The sequence below is a fragment of the Lissotriton helveticus genome, chromosome 4_1 (assembly GCF_964261635.1).
Source record: "Lissotriton helveticus chromosome 4_1, aLisHel1.1, whole genome shotgun sequence".
NCBI lineage: Eukaryota > Metazoa > Chordata > Amphibia > Caudata > Salamandridae > Lissotriton > Lissotriton helveticus.
Genome location: NC_136063.1, coordinates 65,743,140 through 65,770,149, shown reverse-complemented (window position 1 = coordinate 65,770,149; position 27,010 = coordinate 65,743,140). Strand labels below are relative to the sequence as shown.

At 44.9% G+C, this 27,010-nt stretch overlaps 1 protein-coding gene across 1 annotated transcript; it reads left to right on the top strand.

Annotated features, from left to right (window-relative positions):
- LOC144828324 (uncharacterized) lies at positions 1-25,956 on the top strand. Its single transcript, XM_078686433.1, has 2 exons — positions 1-1,946; positions 25,184-25,956. Exons 1-2 carry the CDS (start codon positions 741-743, stop codon positions 25,187-25,189), a joined length of 1,212 nt encoding a protein of 403 aa, XP_078542559.1. The 5' UTR covers positions 1-740; the 3' UTR covers positions 25,190-25,956.
- Positions 25,957-27,010: the final 1,054 nt, after the last annotated feature.

Sequence of the window (27,010 nt, the reverse complement as noted above, 5' to 3'; positions counted from 1 at the left end):
GCTTACTACTGGGATATTTACTTGTAGGTTTTTAGGTCACTGGAGGTTTTTTAGTATGGTATGACTGCATCCCATTATGAGGAGGCTTATGGAAGCGAGCTCCAAGTAGAGGAGCACTAGTATTTAGATCAGGCAGTGAGGTGCATCGCACCGTTAGCTAACCTCTACTTAGGACTTGTATTTGTTGCTAAGTACTTCATTTTTATATTTACTATAACTATGAAAGGAATGTTATGCCTCTGTTGAAATTCCCATGATAAAGGTGCACTGTAAAGAGCAGATTATTGCCCAGGACTACACAAATACTAAATTGCGTGGTCTCCTTAGACAGGTAGTTAAAAGTGCAGCAGTTGGTAGAGCAATTGTTTCTAATTGTGGTATATGAATGTCTTTCAGATCTTCCATACAATGCAAAGAACTGTGGTAGCTCTGAACCAGTTTTCAGTCACTACTATGATGACCCCCAAGAGAGACCACCCAGAGAAAAGTACAAGCCCTCCAATCATTTTGGAAGGAAAGAACTGGGATCACCTACCTACAATAATAGTGGAATTACTAGGGAACCTGGTGGCAGGAGATTGAGATGCCATGAGGAGACGTCTTCAGGTTACTCCGAGGAAAACAATCTTTTTCAGACTCGCAGGGTGATAAGACAACCTCTGGATCCCAGCTACTCAGAGGATAACCTGAGTTGCTACATTAACTGCAAAGCACGCTCTGCGGATCCGGGGACCAATGCAATGTGTACCTCTCTTCAGCACATAGCTTCCTTTCAGTCGAGCCCGCATATTCAAACTCCAGAGCCAGGATTTCTAACTGAGGAGGAAGAAAGAAAACCCTCAGACATTATCATTGACCGCTCATCAACGTTTAACAGCAATGCAGCGGAAAAGCTAGAATTGTTCCTTACACAGAAGGTGAGGGCCATGAAAGCTTCACCAAGCAACTCGAACAGTTATAATTTCAACATCCTTGATAGGGACCATGAAATTGGAAGGCCTCCAGTCCATGGGATCCCTGACGATCTGGAGGAATCTCCCGATCGGTCTCAGTCATTGGAAATGATTCGGCAGGCGAAGGACCATACGAGCCGCATCCAGCTAATGCAATCACATTTTGAAAGCCGCATCCAGCTCACCAGCCAAAAAGAGAACGAGCATATAAGGGACATGTCGAAGCAACTAGAGATGGCCCAAAGCAGGAGCAGTACCCAAGAGCCGCTGTATAACAAAGATTCAACAGGCTGTTCCAGCAGTAACTGGAAGCAAAATACTTTCTCTAAAGATTCAAGTGTCTCCCACGAGCAGGTTGGAACGGACGGGCACACGAACTGTGAGTCACCCATGGATTGCATATTGTCCCAGTCAGTATTTCCACCTTTGCTGCCTGCCATGAACAACACGGCCTACTGTGGCCTGCATGATCCCCTGTTGGAACAAATACAGTTTGGCATCAAGAAGACACATTCTGGAAGTTGCCTACATGAAGAATGGAGCAATGTTTCTGCAACAAAATTCAACCAGTGTAACAACTGCCTCACCCAGGATGTAGCAAACAAGCCGCAAGATAAGATGTACGAGGAAGCGAGGTGCACATCTGCTTCAGGGCAGCAGGAGGAGCATAGTGAATGTTCACGCATTCAACGATGGGTTGGAAAATACCAGAGTGATGATTTACTGGACTCTGATGACAACAGGTGGGTCGTCCCCACCCCAGGAGGCGTTGGAGTCAGTAACAGCAGCCATTCCACTTGGGATCAAGGAGATCATTCCGAGGACAGAGACAGATGTGAGTGTGACAAGTGCAGAAGGCATCACCAAGATATAGAGGGAAGAATAGAAAACTGCTCCACCCTTGGCAGCAAACCCCATGAGCCAGCCCAATGCTGGTTGACAGAGAGCCCATTGAAAAACCAAGCACCTGTAACAAGTTCCACAAATCCTCAGGTAGGAAAAGATGACTTTCTATAACATATTTAATAAGTTACAAGGCAAGTAATGCAATGTTGGTGCAAATGTTCTATTGATGCACTGTATGATATGCTACGACGAGTTGGGATTTTACCACATCAGTAAGGTTTTTACAACATAAATAATTTTAAGTGCGCCATCTTTTCCATTATCCTCTGGGTATCCCTGGCACCTACTGATGTTGCTGGAAACTAATTCTGCACCTGTACACACCCTTGCAATTTCCTCTTTACCTTCCCATCAGTGTGAATCTGAAACCGGGGGTGGGGGAGGGTTCGGGGGTTACATTTTTAGCTGTTTTACCCTCTGTCAATGTTTCAAGCATAAACACGACAGCGGAACCCCTAATTGAAATTGCACCTAACCTGTTATCCCCAATGTATTTTAAAAGAACAGTTTACCTGAATTGCGCACTCAATTATAGCACCTGCTGCCGCTGCCAAGGTGCAGGCCAACAAAAGGACTATACAAATTCAAATACAACGAAAGGTGCACCATATATTAATGATATAATTTCCATGGAAATAAGCTAACAGTCCAATGTGATTTTCAAAGATGCGTACAAGTCTTTTTATTCTGCATATTTTTCAACATTCATATATGAAAGTTATGTACAACAGATAACAGCCAACGCGTTCCGTCCAGACCACTGGACTTCTTCAGGGCTGTAAAACAACACACATAGACATACATGGATATATGCAGACATGTCAATTAACTAAATACAGGACAAAAAGACAAATATACATGTTCATTGTAATTTCCTCCTGTGAACCAAGACACAACAGGACCACAAGTTTGGAATCCCATATTTCAAACTTAATACAGTCAAACAGAAATGGAGAAACATAATGCAACATAAATCAGACAAAACATATTTTAGGTACATGTGTACATGTATAAAATACATTGAACACTAAAATTACATCAAAGGACAACACCTGGGACACCTCAGTGCACCTTATAGTTAGAAATGGACATATTATCTTAAAAGGTACACATAGGAGTAGTCCCAAAGTCACATGAGGAAAGTTGAGAGAAGAGAAAAAGGCAGAAGATGTGTGAAAACTGTAATGATTGTTATAACGCCTAATGACCCAACAGTCCAAGGCGGTAAGAGCTATAGACACTATGGGGCACAGCATCATTGAAAATATCGGTCGCAAACGGCCCGATTCTGCGAATCAGCCCCTTTGCGACCAGTATTTTTTAATTTGGGATGCATCAACCCAAATGCAAAATCGCAATTTAGGTAATCGCAAATTTTGCGATTACCTAAATTGCGAATCCATAAATGCAATGCATCATGCACTTCCAAATTGCGATTTGGAATTTGCAAAAACGTTTAAAAATGCCCTGGGGGCCTGTGTGTGCGCCAAATGTGGTCACATTCCAATTTCAGGGGTGCATCAGGTTGGCCTTTCGGCACCCTTGAAATTGCATGCTCAATTTGCGAGTACCTATTTGATACTCGCAAATTGCGCATGCAATTCCCACCCATAGGAATGAATGGAAATCTATTCCTTAATTGCGAATCGCAATTTGCAATTCACAGTTAAGGAATATGTAGGAATCGCAATTTCTTTTGCGATTCCTACATACATAAGGAATTGCAATTCCCAAACAGCGGTTTCTAAAAAATCACTATTAACCCCTTCCACGCTCATGACGAGCTCAGCTCGTCATGAGTTACGCCTGTCGTACGCTCATGACGAGCTGAGCTCGTCATGAACCGCGGCTTTTCGCAAAAGTCAGCGCACAGCGGGAAAACCCGCAGCGCGTGGGGTTAAGGAATCGCAGTTCCTTATGTTGATGCATATGCCCCTATAACTTTTAAATAACATTCATAATCCATTCAATTGATAGGAACAAAGCGATATGAAAAGATATAAGTGAGGAAAACCAAGGGACGTTGCCATATGTGGATGACAATCTCGCTATCTCTAATCAAAAGGAGAGAGCAGTGCGAAAGTCCCATAGATGATGGAAAACAAACAAGGAGGTTTAATTGTATTAATCAATCTACAGACAATACGTCATTAAAATGCCCTCCCAATATTATATCTAAGGGATAGGCAAGGCAAAAGTCGCATGAAGGATGAAGGCCAAAAGAGAAGGAGGAGTCTCCAGAGTCTTACCAAAAAATAAATATATGGATAAAGTACCCACCAAGAGGCAAAATGGTGTAGGTACTGGTAGTGCTGGTAATTCATCCGTCCAAAATTCAAGGCAGTATACTATCTTGACGCATCAAATCACGCACGTCTCTAATACCGGAAACATATACATGTATGGTTATCCCAGTCCATATACTGCTATCTGTAAAAGAATTATCACCATCTTGATTAATAATAAATCTTCTAAAAATTCCAGATACTTACAACATAATAGACTGGTTGGATGTATGTTGCTATATATATATGAGTGAAATGATATAATTATTATATGGTGCACCTTTTGTTGCCTGTGTTCCACTATCAGAACCAGCTGACTTGCCTTCAGAATAAGGGTGCACCAAAGCCGACAGGGGCATTAGACTTCATCAGGGAGGAGGTGAGTACATACTTGAAACCACTGAGAGGAGTACTCAGCAACCTGCCTGCCAGTGAGATAGTGCACCATTCATCCCAGGGACCCTTCTCCCTCGTGGATGGAATCCCACTGACCCATCTCAAGTTGTGCAAGACTGCAAAGCACAAGAGGCACAAACAAGTAGAAGCCTTGAAAAGCAGAGGCCTGTTGGGATGTTGCCCCTACACTGAAGGAGCACATACCAACGCACACTCCAACGGTTCACTGCCTGTATTTAGGAACTGAACCTTGCCCCAGTCTCCAGAGCATGGCTGCTGCTCTCATTAATTTGTACAAGTACTGCCAAGCCATCCGCAGGCCGTTCTGTGCTTTTGGGTTGTTGCATGCTCGGTGGACAGGCTGAACTCACCAATTTGTTTGGACTGGTCATCTGTGGAAGTGCCTGCAGGCTGTGCCTCCTTGCTGTCCTCGTTACTTTCCCCAGTCAGTGAATGTGTTGAGTACAGTGTTAAAAGGCCGGAGAGAGCCCAGTTACCCTATGCCACAAGCTCGACCTCCATTAAGCTAGCTGTGGTCACCCTGTCTCCCTCGGAACCTGGGTGTATAGATACCAAGCTACAAGTGGTTCCTTGGGGTGAGCACCACGGGGTGCTCGTTCAGAACAAAAACATTTCTTCAAAGTCACTATTGAACTGTACTAAACATTCATGAATGTACCACACCTACAACCAATTAGCAAGAATATAAATGTATTAATTATTTTGTTTCGATTTTCAATTCTTCACACCAATTTTGTAAACAATTAATATAGGAAATAATCAGGGATGTCTGACAAAAGAACACAATAACAAAAAAGTAGACAATTCAGTGGGTGACTGTGGTGACATATAGTGAGATGAGTGACCTTTCAAATTCAGGCAACAAACAAAACAATAACATAAACTCTCTATTTATAATACATATTTAAATGTCAAAGTAAACCACAGTCACTGCGTGATGTCACTGACCATGTCATGAATGATGTAATAAGTGACATCATCAGCAGTGCATTGCGGGTGCGCGAGTTATAATTAGCAGAACTAACTATAACGGAGGAATTTCCATGGTTTTGTACGAGTGAAATGTCCAGCTAACTATAACACCCCTGAAATCTATGTTTTTTTTCTGTGAATTTGTAAGGTTTTTTAAATGCTAATTTCTAACTATAACGTCTCTGAAACCTATGGTTTTTTGAGTGAATATATATATATATATATATATATATATATATATATACTTATATTTATAAACAATTTATTTGTGGTAGGACACCCCCCCCCCCACACAAACACACTCCTGAATTTAACTTTAAATGCGTGCTAAAGGTATACTTGATAAAAGCATATGCGTTCTAAGACATGCGTGGTAAAGGTACAACATGGTAAAAACCACGTTGCAAAGGCTGTTTCCCCGAATATAGTCACAGTGAGCCTCTCAGCGTTTTTCACAGATCTGTGAGAAGGACTGCAAACCACAATGCTCTGGACCTGTCATTGTTTTTCACTTAGCATTATTTTCGTGGAGCTAGTTTCCTGTGCACTTCTTGGGGCTTATTTACAAGCCACTTTTATTGACGCACCTGCGACGCAGTGGGCTTCCCCATATTTACAAGGACATGTAAAGTCACCCTACGTGACTTTTTATGACCTTGTAAGAAATGTGTTACTTACCTGTAACTGCAGTTATCCAGTATTGGTATCTTTCATAGATTCACATGCCTGAATCATTCCCCGTCGTCGGGGTGGGAGTCCCCGGTATATCTTAACAGTAATGTCATATAGACATATACATACTAATAGGCCAGAGGCCTCACATCAGTAACCTATCCAAGTCCTTTTGTAAAAAGGACCAAACTTTGGCCAGGAGCCAATCAGCTACTACCACCCTCTAGAACCTTCCTGGAAGGAGCCCTAGTCCCTCAGATTTTCTTAAGCACAGTGCTAAGTAGTACCTACTGAGAGAACTAAGGTGAGCCCTTCCAGGGGAGGCGGGTGGGTTGCATGTGAATCTATGAACGATACCAATACTGGATAACTGCAGTTACAGGTAAGTAACGCATTTCTTATCCAGTATTATGGGTATCTTTCATAGATTCACATGCCTGAATCAGAGTAGCAAGCAATAGGCAGCACATTTCGCATAATATAGCATGTAAGACACTTGATAATTACTTACCAATAGTGCAACACAATAAACTGCAAACAGTAGCAGGATAAGAAATGTGCAATTAGGTAATAGGAAAGGTGGGATGAAAGGAAGAAGGCTCACCTCTAATGAAATAGATGACGGAGCACCGCCTGACCCACTGCTGCATCCTTCATAAGTTCCGAATCCAAGCAGTAGTGCTTGGTGAACGTATGTGGTGTCTTCCATGTCGCCACTCTGCAATGGGCACCCCAGAAAAGAGCGCCATGGAGGTGGAAACCGCTCTAGTGGAAGGAGCCAGAACTTTGGAGGGAAGAGGATGTCCCGCCTGCTGATGGCAGAAGGCGATGGCCGCAGAGATCCATCTTGAAATGCTCTGCTTTAGAGTTGCACTCCGCACATGTTTCCTCTCTACGTATTGTGGCGGATTAGCGACGTCGGACATTTTGTCCTACTATCAAGCCTCTCATTTATTGATACTGAATGAGTGGTGGTATGGATACCGGAGTGACCCGACCTACGCCCTTCAGAGATTTCTAATGGACCCTGACACGCTGCACACCATACTTTACTCGGCAACTAGAAGGAAGAGGCTCCCAGTGGTTACTCAAACAGTGTTTCATGTATGGCGTGGAGCGCTTCGCCGTATGGGGTGGTGGAACAGACTAACGAGGGAAACCCCGTTGTGGCAGAACGGACTGTTGCTGGCATTGGCGACCCTGCAAGGGTTCCGAGGCTGGGACACAATTGGTATATCAGCCCTAGGTCACGTCGTCAAAGGCAGAACCCTCAAGTCGTTCCAGGAGTTGCGGGAGGAATTTGACATGCCCCAGACCCAATTCTTTCGATACTTACAATTCCAGCATGCTATCCCACCCACCCTGAACGGCCTTGACTCACTGCCTGAATTTAGCCCGCTGGAAGCTAAGGTGTTTATAGGGGAATTGGAGAGTAAAAAAATGTCTAATATCTACCAAACACTGGTCACACACTGCTCCTCTTCCCTGGATGGCCTACGGACTAAGTGGGAGAGCGATGTTGGGGCGCTTGAGGAGGAAGACTGGAGGGAAGCGCTTGAGGCTCCAAGAGGAGCGGCAATTGCGGTACGCCTGCGATTCATTCAGTTCAAATATTTACTTAGAGCCTATTACACTAGGGAACGGCTATGGAAGGCCGGCATGATTGCGTCCCCGGAGTGTTTGCGATGTGGTCGAGAGGTGGGAACATTTATACATACAGTATGGTCGTGTGACGGACTGAGAAGGTTCTGGTCGGGTGTGTGGGACTGCTTGTCTGAGGTGTTGGGCTGGGAGCTCCCCCGCTCGCCACAGTTGGGACTACTTCATGTCTTGGAACAAGTGGGGGGAATGTTTACAAACGCCATTTGCTGCTTCTGGGCCTCACAGTGGCTAAGAGAGATGTGGCCAGAGCCTGGAAAGACCCTAGGGCTCCCCTGGTGGGAGTCTGGAAAAGAGGTCTGGATTTTTATATGGGACTGGAACGCCCGATCTTTGAGGCCAGGGGCTGTCCCTGGAAACATTATAAGATTTGGAAGAGGTGGGCGGATTATAGAGGACTATGGCTGGAACCGCCAGCGAGTGACGAAGCAGAATAAAGACAATTGGTCACTGATCCCGGGGGATGAGGAGTACACACTAAATGTTTCGTGCCATCCTATTTGTATATGGACTAGCTAACCACTGTGCAGGGGGTGGGAGGGGTCTCGGGTGGGGGGGTGGAAGGGTGATGGGAGGGGGGATGTTGGAATGTTACCTTTTATTTTATTCCGCAAACAAGAAAACACTGTTGTTTGAATTGCCTACATGTGAATATTCCACTAATGCTCACAGCTTCTTGGAAGTCCGGGGCGCTGTGCTTGTCAGACGTCTGTTCAACAACATAATAAAATTTTGTTTTGAAATGCTCTGCTTTGACAGTGGTAGGCCCTTCCTGGGTCTGCTGAAGGCAATAAATAATTGGTTGGACTTGCGAAATTGTTCCGTTCTATGAATGTAGAATTTTAGACATCTTTTCAGATCTAAGGAATGTAGAGATCTCTCCGCTGCTGAAGATGGATTTGGGAAGAACGATCTCAGGACAATAGGTTCGTTTAGATGAAAAGCCGGCACAACCTTTCGTACGAATTTGGGGTTAGTCCGTAAATGAGCCTGTCCTGTTTGAACTGAAGAAACGGGTCTTGAATAGACAAAGCCTGCAGTCAACTCACGCTCCTTGCTGACGTGAGAGCCAGCAAAAGAGCTGTTTTCCATGACAAGTATTTGAGATCTGCTTTATGCATTGGCTCAAAGGGGTGTTTCATCAACTGAGCCAAGACAACATTGAGTTGCCATGTAGGTGGTAAAGGTTTTATTGGAGGATAAGTCCTGAATAAGCCTTTCAGAAACTGCTTGACCAGTCTATTGGACCATAGGGAAATTCCAGACGAAGAGCGCCTGAACCGAGATATGGCTGCCAGGTGGACTTTGATGGAGGCATGGGCCAATCCCGAGTTGGCCAGGTGAAGCAGGTAAGGCAGAAGTTGTGCCGGAGATGACGAGAATGGGTGCAGTTTGTTAGCTTTACACCACAAACAGAATCTCTTCCACTTAAGGGAATACGTCTTGTTGGTACTGTCAGCCCGGGCTCGGGCTAAGACGACTCTGCAGTCCTGAGGAATATCTAAGTCCTGGAACTCTCTGAACTCAGGAGCCAAGCCGATAATCTGAGAGATGTCGTATCTGGATGCTGGACTTGCCCCTGGTTCATAGTGAGGAGATGCGGGTAAGGCCTGAATGGAATCGGAGGCTCCAGCGACAGAATGTGTAGTTCGGTAAACCAGTGTTGGCGCGGCCACGCTGGGGCTACCAGGATCAGGGTGCAATGCTCCACTTTCAGTTTCCGGATGACCCTGGGGATCAGGGGAAATGGAGGAAAAGCGTAAGCAAAGACGTTGCACCATGCCATCGAAAATGCATCCCCAAGAGATCCTTTGTGGGGATGCCAGCTTGCATAATGTTGGCATTTTGCGTTGATCTTCGTCGCAAATAGATCCAGGTGAGGTCTGCCCCATCGGGAGAATACTGAGTCGAGAGCATGTTGGTCGAGCTCCCACCCGTGACAAATGGAGCGTTGCCTGCTTAGTGAGTCCGCCAGGGTGTTGTCTGCTCCTGGGACATACTCCGCTCTCAGCGAAATGTTGTGTTGGAGTAGCCACTTCCAAATTCGCTGTGATTCTTGAGACAACGTCATGGATCGAGTTCCCCCTTGCTTGTTCAAATAGTGCATTGTGGTGGTGTTGTCCGTCCTCACAAGCACTGGGAAGTTCCTGATCCGGGGCAGGAATGCTCGAAGTGCCAGGTATACTGCCCTCAGCTCTAGCAGGTTGATGTGGAGCTGTTTTTTTGCCGGCGACCACTGACCGTGTATTTGAAGTTCCTGTAGGAACGCACCCATGCATCCGTTGTTATCACGTGTGGGGAGATTGGAAGTAGGAATGGAAGGCCCTGGTTTAGGTTATTTGTTTGAAGCCACCAGTGCAGGGCCTTCACCATGAACGGAGTACACTGGATCCACTGAGAGGATAACGCCTCCTGTAAGGGACGCATACGGAGGTGGCAGTGTGGTATTAGGAGGATATTGGAGGACATAATTCCTAGTAATGACTTGAAGAGCCGCACCTTGATGGTCTTTTTGACCTGAATGTGGGCTGCCAGAGATCTCAGTTTGACCTGACGCTCTTCTGATGGGAAGGCCTTCTCCTGATGCGTGTCTTGAGTTGCTCCCAGGAAAGTGAGGAGTTGAGAGGGCTGCAATACTGACTTTTCCTGGTTGAGCGTAAGTCCCAGGCTCTCGAAGAGCTGAAGACAGGCGTTGGAAGATCTGCTCACGCCTTCTAGAGTAGGAGACTTGATGAGCCAATCGTCCAAGTAAGGGAATACCTGGTGATGGTGCTGGCGAAGGTACGCTGCCACTGGAGATAGGCATTTTGTAAAAATGCATGGCGCTGACTTCAGGCCAAATGGCAACACTCTGAATTGGTAGTGTCTGCCCGCCACTACAAACCTTAGGTATTGGCGATGACTTTTGTGGATGAGTATGTGAAAATAGGCGTCCTGGAGGTCTAAGGACACCATGAAATCTTTGGAACTGAGTAGCTGTAACACTTCATGAATGGATACCATAGGGAACGATTGTTTCTTGAGGTATCTGTTGAGGTTCCTTAGATCCAATATAGGTCTCCATTTCTTCTCCTTTTTTCGTATTAAGAAGAACCGGGAATAGAATCCTTTCCCCCTCTGACCTCTGGGAACTCTTTCTACGGCTCTTTTCTGGAGCATTAGTGAGAGTTCCGCTTGAAGGAGATGCAGATTCTTATGCTGAATGGGACCTGGAGGGTTTCAAAGGAGGAGTTTCCACGAACTCCAAAGTATGGCCGAACCGAACCAGCTGGAGAACCCAACGATCCGTCGTTATTCTTTGCCAATTGTGGAGGAAGTTGGAAATTTTCCCTCCAACTACGTAATGTGGAGAAGAAGTGGAGGCCTGTTGGAGAAAGAAGTCATTGTCTTCTGGCGGAGTCTTTCTTTCCTCCTCTCCCTCGAAAGGAAGACTTATTGTATGAGGACTGGCCTTGTTGCTGACTCTGTTGGTATTGAGGCTTGTATTGCTGGGACGAGCCGTAGGAGGATTTGTATCCCTGATAGCCACCTCTTGTCTGCTGCCCTCTTCCTCTGGAGCCCCGAAAGGAAGTATTTTTGTACTGGAGGGTACCTAAGGCTTTTGCGCTCTCTGTATCTTTCTTGATACCCTGTAGCATTTCATCAATATGCTCCCCAAAGAGCAACCTCCGTCAAACGGCATGTCCAGTACTTTGGACTGTACCTCCGGCAGGAAGGATGTAGCTTTCAGCCATCCCTGGCGCCTAAGGACCGCTGCCCCCGCCAGCTGGCGAAATCCTGTTGAGGCGATATCCATCGCCACGTCAATCATTTCCGAGGCGGACTGCTCTCCCTCAAGGAGGATCTTCTTTACCTCTTCTTTCTGCTCCTCTGGCAGTGTGCCTAGATATGGGGCAACATCCGCCCACATCTGGCGATTGTAACGCCCTAAAAGCGCTAGCGAGTTTGCCGCCCTGACCGTAAGGGCCGACATCAACGAGAATCTCTTCCCGATGTTATCCAGTTTACGGCTTTCCTTATCCGGAGGCGCAGTCAGCGCAGCAGATGGGTTGTTGGATTTCCTTGCCTGGGTGATAACGGAATCTGGTTTGGTATGGCCTGTAAGGCATGCCGGAGCTGTGTCCGGGGCCTTATACTTCTTATCAAGCCTGGTCGGCACTGGTTGTAAAGATGAGGGATTTTACATTATTTTTACCCCCTGGTCCCAGATGTATTCGATAATAGGGATTGACCGAACCGTCTTCTTGAATGGCTCTTTAAAGTCATATAGGAAGCAATCCTGAGGTTGCGTGGTCATCTCTATTTTGAACCTTGCTGCTGCTCTCTCTACAACATTATGAAACCCCCCGATATCTTCTGGGGGTGAATCCGCCTGTGCCTGGTCTGGGGAAGTCGGACGTTCAATTACATAGTCATCCCACTCGTCATCCTGCATTTCTCCCTCCTCCTGTTGACCTTCTTCATCTTCTCCTACTGCTTCCTCCTCCTCCTCATCAGAGGACGGTAGGGGAGGCAAAGTCACAGGATCCTGACGAATGACCAGCTGTGGTGGTCTAGGGCGAGGAGGGGGAGCTGGTGTCACAAGAGTTGGAGGCACCACCGAAGGAGGCGGAGTAGGCGGAAACCGCTGCTTGTAGACCGCTATGAGGAATTGGGGAGGTCCGTGACTATTGAGGCCGGGAGGCACACCATAGGTTGTGAAGGAGGAGGCGGTTGATATTCCTCCTGACATGGCACTTCTACCTTACCAAGGTCTTCATAGTCCGAAATCTCTTGGACCTTGACATTGAGCTGTGAAGGACTTGTTGCAGTGTGGAACAAGGCACCATCATCAGAATCCTCAGTCTCCAGTAAGTGGACCGGTAGCAATGGCATACGCGTTGACATCCTGAAGTGTGTATAAGTAAACTTCAGTTTAGGAGATTCTTCCGTCGACGGGTCTCGTCGTCGATGGCTTCGTCGACGCTGGTGTCGATGTCGATGGCTTCGTCGACTATGACATCATCGAGGAGGGTGTCGTCGACGTCAATGGGACCTTCATCGACGACGATGGTTTCGACTTCGTCGACTCGGAAACTATCGTCGACTGAGGCGTCGTCGATCCTTTTCTGACAGGAATTATTGAGGTAATAGACCTACCCGTCGACGACGATGCTGAGGTAGTTGTCGACAAGGTAGTGAAGGTTGATGCTGTCCACGTAGAGATGGTTACTGTCGACGGTGTCACAGGCAAGGCAGAAGACACCAGTACAGGGTTCTTGAAGGTGGCTTCCTGAAGAGAAGTCTTAACTGTCATGGCTTTTGGACGACCCTCTGAAGACTTTGGCGTTTTCTTTTGAGGTGGCATATCAGACGGACCTGGAGGTGTCTGTCTTGGCCTTTTGGCAGAGGAGTGTGAGCTCCTGAAGGAACACTCGCTCTCACCTGAGGAGATTGTTTGATCCTTGTCCTTTAGTCTCTGAAGCCACAGAAGCAGGCGACCCTCTCTGTCTTTTAAAGTCTTGACAGAGAAAGTGCGGCAGACCTTACAATCCTTGGCAGAATGTTCAGGGTAGAGACAGTAGAGGCAGTCTTCATGTTTGTCATCTACATGCAGTCTCAGCTTCCTACACGAGGCACAGGGTCTAAAGAGCCCTTTTGTAGGAGTGGTAGACATAGCTGCTCTAGCACTCCTCCACAAGAGTAATTTAGAAGAGAAAAATATGGAATACATCCAAAAATACCAGATAGCTGAGCAGAGCTCAATGGAGACTCCCTTAGCACGACGTGCGGTAGAAAATCTGAGGGACTAGGGCTCCTTCCAGGAAGGTTCTAGAGGGTGGTAGTAGCTGATTGGCTCCTGGCCAAAGTTTGGTCCTTTTTACAAAAGGACTTGGATAGGTTACTAATGTGAGGCCTCTGGCCTATTAGTATGTATATATCTATATGACATTACTGTTAAGATATACCGGGGACTCCCACCCCGACGACGGGGAATGATTCAGGCATGTGAATCTATGAAAGATACCCATAATACTGGATAAATATGTTTCCCTTTCATGCATAACTCTGCGTGAAAGGGGCGTTTTATAGGTGTTGCTGTAGGTGTTCCCACGCAACATCCATGAAACTTGATGCATCCACAAATTGACAACATTTTGTAAATCTGGGAATGCGTCAGAATCCTATGCCTCCGCAGGGGAGGCTTAAGGAGGCACAACGAGGAGAAATACTTTTATTTCGCGTCTTTTCCTTTATCTATGCTTGCTGCATTCTGCAGCACACAGAGAAAGTGGAAAATGCCTTTAATTATTTTTTGTTCAAGAAGGAAAACCTTCCTGCACAAACACAATCATCCTCTCAGCTCAGGCAACCTTGCAAAATGACGCAAGGGTGTCTGCGCTGACCCACTGCTGCTATTTGTGCACGTACACAGACGGAAGCAGGGGAGGACAGGAATGGCTGTACCTTGTAGGTACGGCGCATTCCTGCTCTTTTATTTTGTTATTTTGGGGCATTGCAGTACAGCAGGAAGGCTTGCTGCACTGGCATGAGTCAAAAAATTGTAAATGAGGCCGTTCTTTTTAACTTCTAATTTCTGTGAGGTAGGTTTTAATAAATAAATAAAAAATTCTAACCACGGCAGGGCTGGCAGTCCATAACCCTGTGGATAATACTGTTTCCTTTACTAGGGTCGCTGGTGAAGGCAGCGAAGGAGTAATTGAGGAGCCAAGTGCCTGCCTGTTCCCTGCTAATACTCCTCTGATACCTATGAGAAGCTTCCTTTGAGTTCTCCTATCTTTTTCCGACTGTCTCTTAATACTGATAGAGCTGCCGGGATATGCTGTTGCGATGACCATTCACCCACAAAGGAGGTCCTGAACATCTAACGTCATCATCGACATAGAAAGGGTGCCCTCGTCGCCAATAGTATGCATCAAAGTCTAGAGGTCGCCTTTGGTGTCAAGTGAAAATGCTTGGTCTTTCAAGAGGTTGATGCAAGTGATACAGTAGGCTGCACGGCATGCCAGATGTGATGGGCAAACGCCATATATTTAGCCATGACAGAGGTTCCCTGACTTGTCAGGTTTTCCGTCCATGACACCTGCTCAGTCTCTACACTGAAGCTTTAGAATGCTAGTGTGCTCTACACACATGTATAATCCCCAGGTGGGCCACTCCTGCAGGGGACCACACCCGCCAAGAGCCATTCCACTGTAAGGGCCACCGAGGCTCACGCTTACAAAATGGCCTTCCCTGAGCGAGCAGTCTTTGCCTCGGGCTTCTCATGCTGATCTCAGGAGGTCTCACCACCGGGGGAAAGCGCAGCAAGACGTGTACTTGTTTCCACAACACCCAGGCTTCAGCCCCGCGCCCCTTTCAGTTTTCGCTGGCTGGGCTGGGACTGTCTCTCTGGAGTTCGGCAAGAACCCCTCTCAGCCTCGGATATTTACAGGCGTGTTGACGGCTCTGTGCTAGGTTTCTGTTTATATGGCTTCAGTAACGCTTACTATAGACGCACTCTGTCTAATTGTGGAAATGAGCCTTTTTAGGGGCTCACTGGTGCAGGTTGTTCAACCTTCTCTGTCCACTGGTTCCTAAAGCAACAAAGAAGAGATTGGCACGGAAGCTGTAATCTCAAAGAAATAGATGTATTAACCTCTCATGAGTGGGACTACGTCAATAAAGTACCCTCAGGCTACTGTAGGAGGTAATCCATAAAATACAGAGGCCTGGGGCCTTATATACTCGTTTGTTGCATAGTCAGCGGAGACTCAAAGGGAGGTACTGGCACACACAAGAATAGTTATTGACTAACATGGGCATACAAATATTGCTTGGACAAAAAATTGGGAGGGGAGACATTTCTGCTTACATCAGTTTAAACAGCCGGACAGTTACAGTTGAAGACAGATGCATTCTAGCAGCTACAGGCCTTTCTAAGCACGCACAGTGCTCTGGCTCAGTACTGAAAGAGTTAACTATAGTTGATGACTCAAGCAGAATAGAAAAGAAGGCAACAGTGAGGATGGAAGAAGCACATGACTAACACATGGCTAACTAAAATGGATCCCACAAACAAAATGGCTTCAGCTTATGCTAACGGTAATTTCTGTGATTTCCACAGATGGCCGTTTCAGCATTATCTGAAGACATCCGTTATGAATTAATAGAAGCATAGAAGTTATCCTGCACATCCATCCTCATAAATTCATTAATATCCTGATCCATTGCTAAGTGGGCATTTACATTTTAAACATTTCATGTTCGAAAGTAAATCCCAAAACCACCCAATCCAATTCCAATTTTCAGGGTTCCGAGGTAGGAAGGCTAGAGTACCAATGATATGTTCGGGGGTGGAGTAGTAGTTATCAAACTGTGCACAAAATATTTTTCTTGCAGACAAAACAACATTCCAAATGCAAATAGTAACCCCTTCACTGCGCCGCGAATTCCGCCGCGGCGCGGTGAGGGTTAGGGGGTGGGCGTGGTGCTCCGGTACTTATGATGGCTCCACGCCCTCATGAGTCACAGGCGGCGTGTGCTCATGACGGCGTGGTGCCGCCATGACTCCCCCCCCACTCATTAATTCGACCGCATAGGCGGGGAATTAGTGCCGAGTGGGCAGAGCGGCAGGGGCATGACGGCCCCACGCCATCATGAGCACACGCCGCCTGTGACTCATGACGGCGTGGAGCCGTCATGAGCACCCAAAGGGTTAAAGCAACTACACATATTGTCCCAAAAACTATTTTTGTATTGGGAGACCAGGAGGACTAAACGGGCCATGGGAATTAGGACTACGAGCCACAAAAGGCTGCTCCTCCTCAAAAATGGGACAACCAAAGGGGTACATTGTTAACAAAAAAGTACTTGGAGAATAGAAGCCGCTGTACAACCAGCCAGAGGGGAGTCTTCTCCCTGTGTCCATCTGAGCCTCACAGACAGGCTCCTATCGTTCATCAAATGTTTATTTCTCCCATGGTGGAGCCGCACAACTTGCAACGCAGGAAAACAATTGCGGCCCAAGCTGAGTAAAATGTTTTTTTCTTTCAGGATAGGGCAAACACCCTCCAGAGCAAATACCCCCAACGATCCTAACCAGTGCCTTAGGCAGTACACCAGTATTGTCTACTCTAATCTAACAGGCACCAGCGGCACAGCACCTGTAACCTGAACTCAAGTCCTTTCCTAACTCCTGTGTTGCTCTGCTGGTGCACTGCACTTTCGTCGGGGCTGCAGATTGTACTCAGTGTGCCCAGGCACCTCCTTATCAACAAACAAAGGTGCAGGCTCACTTTCTGTTGGGGAGCGGAACGCAGAACCCTGATGCACAGATCCGAAGCAACCCTTGTTTCAGAGGGGGTCACCTCAGGCAAAACCTCCTTGCACTTGTTATCGGTCTGTGCCTCTCTCAGCTAGGCATAACAAAACTGGAACAAAGCAAATGATCAGTGCTCCATCCTGATTTGTGACCCCGTCTTTCACCCAAGAGTCATATGGCAGTGGCAGGGGTACACGCTTCTTCCAGTCTTCCACCTTCACCGCTGTTATAGTTGCCAGCAACACCTGTGCTGGTTCTCTTCACCTTACACAAGACAAAGGTCCGTAGCTTTTTGGAGGATCAAGAAAAGAATACAATATAGGCCATAATAGGTAGCTATATTAGTCCTCTGTCCAGCCGAACAGGGTTTTTATTTTAAGCGATTTAAACAAATGAAAAGGAATAGCAGTGAGGCACAATCCTGTACCGTACTGGGGAGGGAAAATGTTTGGGGAGAAAATACAAATACACAACATAAAAGGGGTTACAGGCAAAGACTGAGCAAAGTTGGCCACTTTTAAATCAGTGTATCAATTTCAAGTATTGCCAAATAAGTGCTAGACACAACAAAATTCAACACAGTGGTCAGTTGTGAAAACACTAAAAGAAGTCGACGTTTCGATCCCTTTCCTCTAATTACTTGGGATCATCATCAGGACTGACAATTAAAACATTTGCCTGGCATTATTACAATACAAATGCCTGTATGTGGGGAAGAAAAACAGGAGAAAGAAGACAAAAAGCCGGTGGCTGAGTTAATACTAGCTGACAGTAGTACGCGCACAATCAGAAGTTTAAGTATTGGCAACCTTAAAAATTCGGATTCGGATTAGGGTGCTCTAACATTAGTGAAATACTCGTGAAGAGGCTGTCCATTCGTGACTTTGTGATAGAGTGACCAGAATTACACAGCATTGGGATTAATCGTTTGACTGCATCCACGCTTTCATACACTTAGTAGTGCGTCTAGTTATTCCACATATGATACGAGCGACCCACCCTAACTGGTGCTGGCATGCGGGGAGCATGGGTTTACAGCTACAATAATTAACAACGGGATGTCCGCGTTGTCTAATGCAAGGAATTTGGACAATTAGGCTTACCCTGGGTGCGGGCTTCATGTCCTAGCTAGTTTTGAGGAGGTTGGAAGCGGCAGTTAATCTGTTGCAGGGAAAAAGGTAGGTGTAATGAGGGACAGTCGGGTGTGTGGTCATGCTGATTTCAGGGGATGGAAATAGTTATACCTGTGATCGCCGGTGATGGGTCGGGCAAGTGAGTCTGCCTCGATAACGCTGTGGCCCCTGACGGCGGTGTCCTGTCAGTCTGTGGGTATCAGGTCCGGCTTCTCTTTAATTCAAGCCGCTGTGAGGAGAACAGACTATGAGGGATTTGCCAGTTTACGGGTGCGGTCGGGGTCACGGGGGTGGGTACCCGGTGCAGTCTTACCTTAGTTCGTAGTGTTAGGTGACAACAAGAATCTGCTATCAATCGGGCTCGATGTCCCTCAGGTACTATGCCAGGTTGCAAGCACAATATGCCCTGAGCAGAGGAAGCTTTTAACATCCTGCTCCATGCACGTGGGGTATTGGAAACTGACAAGGGGTTGTCCCGGAGGGGGCGCCATCTTGGAGTGGCTACAAGGGCTGTCATTGTTGAGTGTAGATTGCAAGATGAAAATGGCCGCCATATTTAAGTGGTCAATTTGGGTTAAAAGTTTTCGTGAAGTTTTGTGCTGACGGCGAACAATAAACTATAGTGACATATTAAAATACATTGGTGTGTGATGTGGTAATTTATATACAGTGCATACATTTGTGCAGGCGGCGATATTGTGTGTCGGTTGATACATTATTAAAATGATTACACGTGCTGTACAACTGAAGGTGGGACATTAATATCATGAGTACATGTGCTGTGCCATTCACAGAGGACAGTGGTTGCGCATTCTCACTTAGGTTATTCGGAAAGCGAATTGTCTCTTGATCAAGGGGTCCAGCTCACGGATATGGGTTTACAACAGTGTAGTCCAATCCTCTGCTCGATTGAGACCGTTCTTAATAGTGTCAAATTGAATTATAGTCTTTAATTCTTCGCGGTTAAGCATCTGGGCAATTTTACCACCTCTCTGTGGCAGTTTTAGAACTTTCAGGATAGTCCATTTCATGTCGTTTTCGTTATGTCCAACCTCTATGTAGTGGTCCACTACCAATGCAAGCGGCAACCATCGAAACAGTATGGGGCCTACCTCCTATCATAGGACATGCAAAGTGTGGAGGTTGTAATGTGTGCGAGTTCACGGTTGAGGGAAAGAAATTCACCCACAATAACACCACGGTTGAAAGACGTTCATTCTCAAATTGCAATACATGTAATGTAATTTATACCATAGAATGCCCATGTCCAAAACTGTATGTGGTACAAACCACCCAGAAAGCCAAGACTCGTATCTGCCAGCACAGGAGCCGCATCCGATGCAAAACCGCAAACGCACCCCTGGTGGACCACTACACAGAGGTTGGACATAACGAAAACAACATGAAATGGACTATCCTGAAAGTTCTAAAACTGCCACAGAGAGGTGGTAACATTGCCCAGATGCTTAACCGCAAAGAATTAAAGACTATAATTTAATTTGACACTATTAAGAATGGTTTCAATCGAGCAGAGGATTGGACTACACTGTTGTAAACCCATATCCGTGAGCTGGACCCCTTGATCAAGAGACAATTCGCTTTCCGAATAACCTAATTGAGAATGCGCAACCACTGTCCTCTGTGAATTGCACAGCGCATGTAATCATAATATTAATGTCCAACCTTCAGTTGTACAGCACGTGTAATCATTTTAATAATGTATCAACTGACACACAAAATCGCCGCCTGCACAAATGTATGCACTGTATATAAATTACCACATCACACACCAATGAATTTTAATATGTCACTATAGTTTATTGTTCGCCGTCAGCACAAAACTTCACGAAAACTTCTAACCCAAATTGACCACTTAAATATGGCGGCCATTTTCATCTTGCAATCTACACTCAACAATGACAGCCCTTGTAGACACTCCAAGATGGCGACCCCTCCGGGACAACCCCTTGTCAGTTTCCAATACCCCACGTGCATGGAGCAGGATGTTAAAATCTGCCTCTGCTCAGGGCACATTGTGATTGCAACCTGGCATAGTACCAGAGGGACATCGAGCCCGATTGATAGCAGGTTCTTGTTGTCACCTAACACTACGAACTAAGGTAAGACTGCACCGGGTACCCACCCCCGTGACCCCGACCGCAACCGTAAACTGGCAAATCCCTCATAGTCTGTTCTCCTCACAGCGGCTTGAATTAAAGAGAAGCCGGACCTGATACCCACAGACTGACAGGACACCGCCGTCAGGGGCCACAGCGTTATCGAGGCAGACTCACTTGCCCGACCCATCACCGGCGATCACAGGTATAACTATTTCCATCCCCTGAAATCAGCATGACCACACACCTGACTGTCCCTCATTACACCTACCTTTTTCCCTGCAACAGATTAACTGCCGCTTCCAACCTCCTCAAAACTAGCTAGGACATGAAGCCCACACCCAGGGTAAGCCTAATTGTCCAAATTCCTTGCATTAGACAACGCGAACATCCCGTTGTTAATTATTGTAGCTGTAAACCCATGCTTACCGCATGCCAGCACCTGTTAGGGTGGGTCGCTCGTATCGTATGTGGAATAACTAGACGCTCTACTAAGTGTATGAAAGCGTGGATGCAGTCAAACGATTAATCCCAATGCTGTGTAATTCTGGTCACTCTATCACAAAGTCACGAATGGACAGCCTCTTCACGAGCATTTCACTAATGTTAGAGCACCCTAATCCGAATCCGGGTTTTTAAGATTGCCAATACTTAAACTTCTGATTGTGCGCGTACTACTGTCAGCTAGTATTAACTCAGCCACCGGCTTTTTGTCTTCTTTCTCCTGTTTTTCTTACCCACATACAGGCGTTTGTATTGTAATAATGCCAGGCAAATGTTTTAATTGTCAGTCCTGATGATGATCCCAAGTAATTAGAGCAAAGGGATCGAAACGTCGACTTCTTTTAGTGTTTTCACAACTGACCACTGTGTTGAATTTTGTTGTGTCTAGCACTTATTTGGCAATACTTGAAATTGATACACTGATTTAAAAGTGGCCAACTTTGCTCAGTCTTTGCCTGTAACCTCTTTTATGTTGTGTATTTTCTCCCCAAACATTTTCCCTCCCCAGTACGGTACAGGATTGTGCCTCACTGCTATTCCTTTTCATTTGTTTAAATCGCTTAAAATAAAAACCCTGTTCGGCTGGACAGAGGACTAATATAGCTACCTATTATGGCCTATATTGTATTCTTTTCTTGATCCTCCAAAAAGCTAAGGACCTTTGTCTTGTGTAATATATAATTGATACCCACGGTCCTCAGCAAACTGTTCGGGTTCCCTTGTTGTATATGAGAAAAAAAAGGTTCCCTTCACCTTGGCTTCAAGCTGGACTGGCGCTGACTCCCCAGGCTGGATCTGATGTCTGGGCCCCTCTGACAATGGTTGTAAGGCAGCAGATATCTGTTGGTTAACAGAACGGAGATCTTTAGACAAGGCATACAAATAATCAATCAAAAGAGGGTATTCAATCTCAGAAAAGTGCCTAGGTCTCGGGACGCGCCCACACATTAACTGGGCATCCAAAGACTATGGCAATAATCCAGTCCTAAAGTGTACCGTCACCCTTATGGATCTATTTGCGAGTATAGAACAAACTTTTAGTGAATTGGCAAGGGTGAACTTAATTTTTCTCTCCCAATCCCAAGCAGCCGGGAAAGTCTGTATTCATTTACTAAACATACTCTGTACCCTTACATTAGTGTATTCCTATATTATTCATCTGAGGAACCTCAAAAAGGAAAGGAATTTCAAAGCAACTATTCTTTGGTGTTTCCTGTGTTCCATATATCATATAGTTCACAACACTTCTACTTGTGATTTTTTTTTCACCTCTGTACAGGACTGTGGACACTTCTAGAAATATTTTCCTTACGTAAGAACAACCATGTTTTGCGCTTTATAATCATGCTCTCATATTATAGGTGTAGCGGAAAACTCTAGAATTATGAATGTAACAGAGATCCATATTACAAGAATAACTGATCAATTAATCCTAACTTAGAAAGTACATAAATTTCTCCAGCAGAACATTTTGTGGCAAACAAACTCCTATAAGGCTCTATTTTTTTCAAGATGTTTGCTAAGGATCACAATGGCCTTTTCCCTAACATTGTGAACCATAGTCATCATATTTTTCACGATCTGGGACATTTAATATCATATTCAGGGGAGGAACCTATTCACCAGCTCTAGCAAGGGTTATATAGACTAACTCATGAGGGACTTGTGATGCCTCTGCGACCTATGTAGTGTTATAATAACATCATCAATAATGGTTTTGCCACCTTGGAATTTTAGAACAAAAACTACCCACATATAGGTACCCTTAAAGGTCTAATAAGGGAACATCAGTCTATTCTACCCATCCTTTCATTCTTATCTAATTCCATATTACATCAATTTACAGACAGTAGGGGCAGTAAAATGGCGTATTTATTTATTCATTTTATTAATTCTAACAATTTGTTCAAACAGTATTACTTAATAGCCAATTAGACGTGCACTGGTGAGGTGCTTTGTCTCTATTTATTTAAGAACATATTTACAGCATCTTGTGAAATGAATCACTAAAGCGAGCCCAACCAATTGTCTCATGGCTGTTCCTAGACAGCTTAGACAGGCTCGAGATAGAGATAGAGAGAGAGAGCACAACAACAAGCTGCCCTGCGTACTTTCCATGCAGAATAGCTCACAACAATGCACATAATAGGCACAAAAACCAAGTAAAAGGACAATGTGTTGCTTAATTTTGCTTACCCTTAATTTGCCCAGGAGCTAGTCTCCTGCCCCCCTTCAACAGTGGGTAACCTAAGCAGGTGACCTCCTGTCGACAATACACACCACTTTTGGCAGCTAGGCACAAACAGACTTGTAGGAGGTAAATGGCTAGGGGAATCCACACCAAAGAGGCCATGTTCAATACTATTGGACTGCACCACTTTCTAAATTTTGGTGTACAAGCACATTGGGCTAACTAGAAAACATTAATCCAAAAACAAACTACCAATTTCTTTAGCTTATTGAGCTGCGTAACATAATAGGGCATTAATGCAAACTGTATTTCATGGCTTTTTTATCTGGCCCTAGAACAACAATTTTAAGTGGAAACCATTATTTCTGTATGCATGGCACAGGTATTCTCTGCACATGGCCCACAGACGCTCCTGCTGCTTGATAATGTTACTCAGTAGGATAAACCTCACCCTGCATATCTCCTACACTTGTATTATTTCTCAAGAAAACAGTGATATCCCTATCTGCTCCTAACAGAATATGCAATATTTCCTTTAGCTAATGTTACCTAAATGTAGTTAAATTACTAATGACGATATCCTAAATATTATTAACATGAATTGAGAATGAATTTGACCCTAATTTTTCTTGGTCAACAAAGTGGGAGGGAAGCCATTTCTTCTTACATCAGTTAAAACAACCTGACAGTTACAGTTTAAGACAGGGGCATTCTAGCAGCTACAGGCCTTTCTGAGCATGCGCAGTGTTCTGGCTCAGTACTGAAAGAGTGAACTATAGTTGATGACTCAAGCAGAATAGAAAAGCAGGCAACAGTGAGGACGGAAGAGCATATGGCTAACACATGGCTAACTAAAATGGATGCCACAAACAAACTGGCTTCAACATATGCTAACGGTAATTTCTGAGATTTCCACATAATCCTTTCTGTTCATAGATAAGGACCAGTGGCATCTGGTACTTGGAGCAGCGAGGATATGAGAATTCATAGTGGGTATGCAAAACAGCTGTTCTATTGCCTGTCCCTCTCACAGCAACATCCCAGAGCCATAGACAAAGAAAAAAGCTCTCATCAAAAGACAATTTAAAGACAGAGACTGAGGGACTCATTTACCATGAGGCTGCCTCTCCGGAGCATAATTTTTGTGACGCTCTTGTGGTGCAGGAGCCTGCTCCAAATTAACGAAGCTGCACTAAGCCACTTTTTGTGGCTTATTGCAGTTTTCTGCATTAAAGGGGCGTGCAATGGGTGTTGCTGTGGGTGTTCTCAGAAATACCCATGGCCTTTTGACACAGCCCCAGATTTATGAGGAATCAAACCCAGGCAGCACCAAAAACGTACGCCAAGAGAGGCGTAAGGGAGACGCAATGAGGAGAAATACCTTTATTTCTCCTTGTTTTTCCTTTTTCTATGTGTGCTGCATCACACGCAGAAAAAGGAAAAAGCCTATTGTGATTGTTTTTGTTCAGGAAGGTTTCCCTTCATGTACAAAAACAATCATCCCTGCAAACTTCTGTGACAATGCACCATGGCGGAAAGGTGCCTGCGTTGGCACATTGCAGCCCATTGTGCGCGAGCTCAGGGGGAAAGGGACAGGAATGTGCAGTATCTACTGGATACGGTGCATTCTTGCCCTTTTCTTTTGCCATGGGGCAGTGCAGCAGGAAGGCCTGCGGCGCTGCCCTCCGACAACATTTTGTAAATAAGTCCCTGAATTATTTTGCATTCACGCAATTGTGTATGGAAATAGTGGTTTGTTTAATGTTCTCTGTGTTTTGAGGCCATTCACAACCTGTAGCACTGAACAAATCAATAATTTTCTGGCACTAAAATAAAACATTTTATGATAATGCAATGATCGCACAACTATATATGTATTCATTTGAATACAGGTTTGATACACAGGGAATGTGAAGGTATTGTAATCTTGGGCAAGAGTTAAGTACTTGGGGCATGTGTCCTCAAACTAAAGTGGAATATGAACTACGAGCAATCAAATGCAGTTTTGCATGTTAAGGAACTTTTGTATAAATGATTTTAAATGTTGTTTGTATTGTCTATATTTTGTAGCCCTGAAGAAGTCTGTTTTAAGGGACGAAATGCGTTGGCTAAAGGGAAGAAAAAAGTTTTAAAAAAGAACAAGAAGATATGAATAAAGAAATCTTTTTAGAAAAACTGGGATGGAGTCTGTGCACTATGTAACTCATTTTGGGATGTTTATATATCTAACTGAATAAACGGTGAGTGCTGATCACCTTTTTGTAATTAACTATATATATGTGCCACAGTTGTGCCATCTATGCACTACATGAAGCTGTAGAGCTATTTTATGGTGCCACAGGTGAAATGGCGCCTGAGCACAGCAATCCAATACAATTATACCTGTCTTTTACTACCAACTCAAAGGTCTAGATCATTTTTCCATGAGTTAGGGCCCATGGTACCCAGGCTACTTCACTGTTAACCTGCAGTGGAATTCACTTCTCGCTGTAGTATCAGCCTTTAATTCTTCTGAGCTAGATAAATTGATTTGACAGAACATATCATGAATGGTGCTGTAAAACTGCCAAATTTTCTGTGATAAGTGTTATGTAGTAGAGAAAAATTATAAAAGATTAAAAAAAAAATCTATGAAATTTAAGGTTACATTAGGTGTCTATTAGTGTTGTTTTGGGTTCCATAATAAAAAGAGGAGAGAAGAGGTGTTTCATTTAATTAAACAATTCTGTCAAAAGAACAGTTACAGGCATGAGGCACTCCAGTATATGGTTGCTGCCTTAAAATAATGGCCTAAATGTTACTAGAGGTGGCACTCGACCATGCATCACACAGTGTGGCCATTGTTGAATGTGTCCAGAACTCCGGCATGGGGAGCGCATAATCACCTCATGTGCTAGGTCCCGATTGGCTATGTGTTCTTAACTCATGTGACATCTGACTTTATGGTGTTTTTCGAAACACGCGTACCCCCTTGGGGAACTCTCCCCATACCATTGTGATGTCGCTGCTCCTTCTGTGGGATTGATCGAGTGTTTCCTGTCCGTGTGTTTGTCTGCCAGGTACGCACCCTCCCACCTGCGGCCTATCAGTAAGTCATCACTGGCCTAAGTCGCAGGGCGTGCCTGACTACAGACTTGTGTGTTGAGATAGATGTAGAGTTCGGGACGGGGGTTTCTATTATTAATAAGGAAAATAGTACTTTTTTGTCGATAAACGCATCAATATCCATAATAAAATCCCCCCTCTAGTTTATTCTACAACTACATTATCTAACTCATGCATTTGTACCATTACTTAGGTTCCCGATGATACCTTTGCTCACTTTCAACTATGACAAACTTTCCAGATATTTGCATTCTACCTAATTTTTTTTTTTTTATAAATCTTTTTATTGAATAAACAAGAAAAAGAAAAACAATAACAGGTGACTTACATCGCGAAATGAAAGGATAAGCAATATACATACAGGGCATAATGGATGGAGAAGTAACAATAAAGCCTACTCAAAAGCTACTTCAGGTATGTGGCCGTACTACATGCAGGATAATCAAACAAATGCCTACCACCAATCCCACGGGAAACAGGATAAACATTAAGTAGCAGTCCAGAGTAGGAGGGAGGGGGGAGGGTGCAGCAGTAAAAAGGTACGCGACTATGGCCGCATCCCGAATACAATAATGTATTACGCGACAATTGGCTAACTCATGCTAATAATATCTCCACCCGGACCCATCCACCCCAAAACACAAATTTGCGCCTCAATAAGACCACCTATATCAGGATTCTAAAGGATTTAAAACATAAAAACTACAAACACTAACAAAACGAACACCCATCCCCCCACCCTGCACATGGCTTGCGCCTATCCCCAACTAGCAGTGTGCCTGTCGCCTCATC

Bases quoted from the DNA above. Each gene is read 5' to 3' on its own strand.
- LOC144828324 (XM_078686433.1), top strand. From the start codon at position 741: ATGTGTACCTCTCTTCAGCACATAGCTTCCTTTCAGTCGAGCCCGCAT.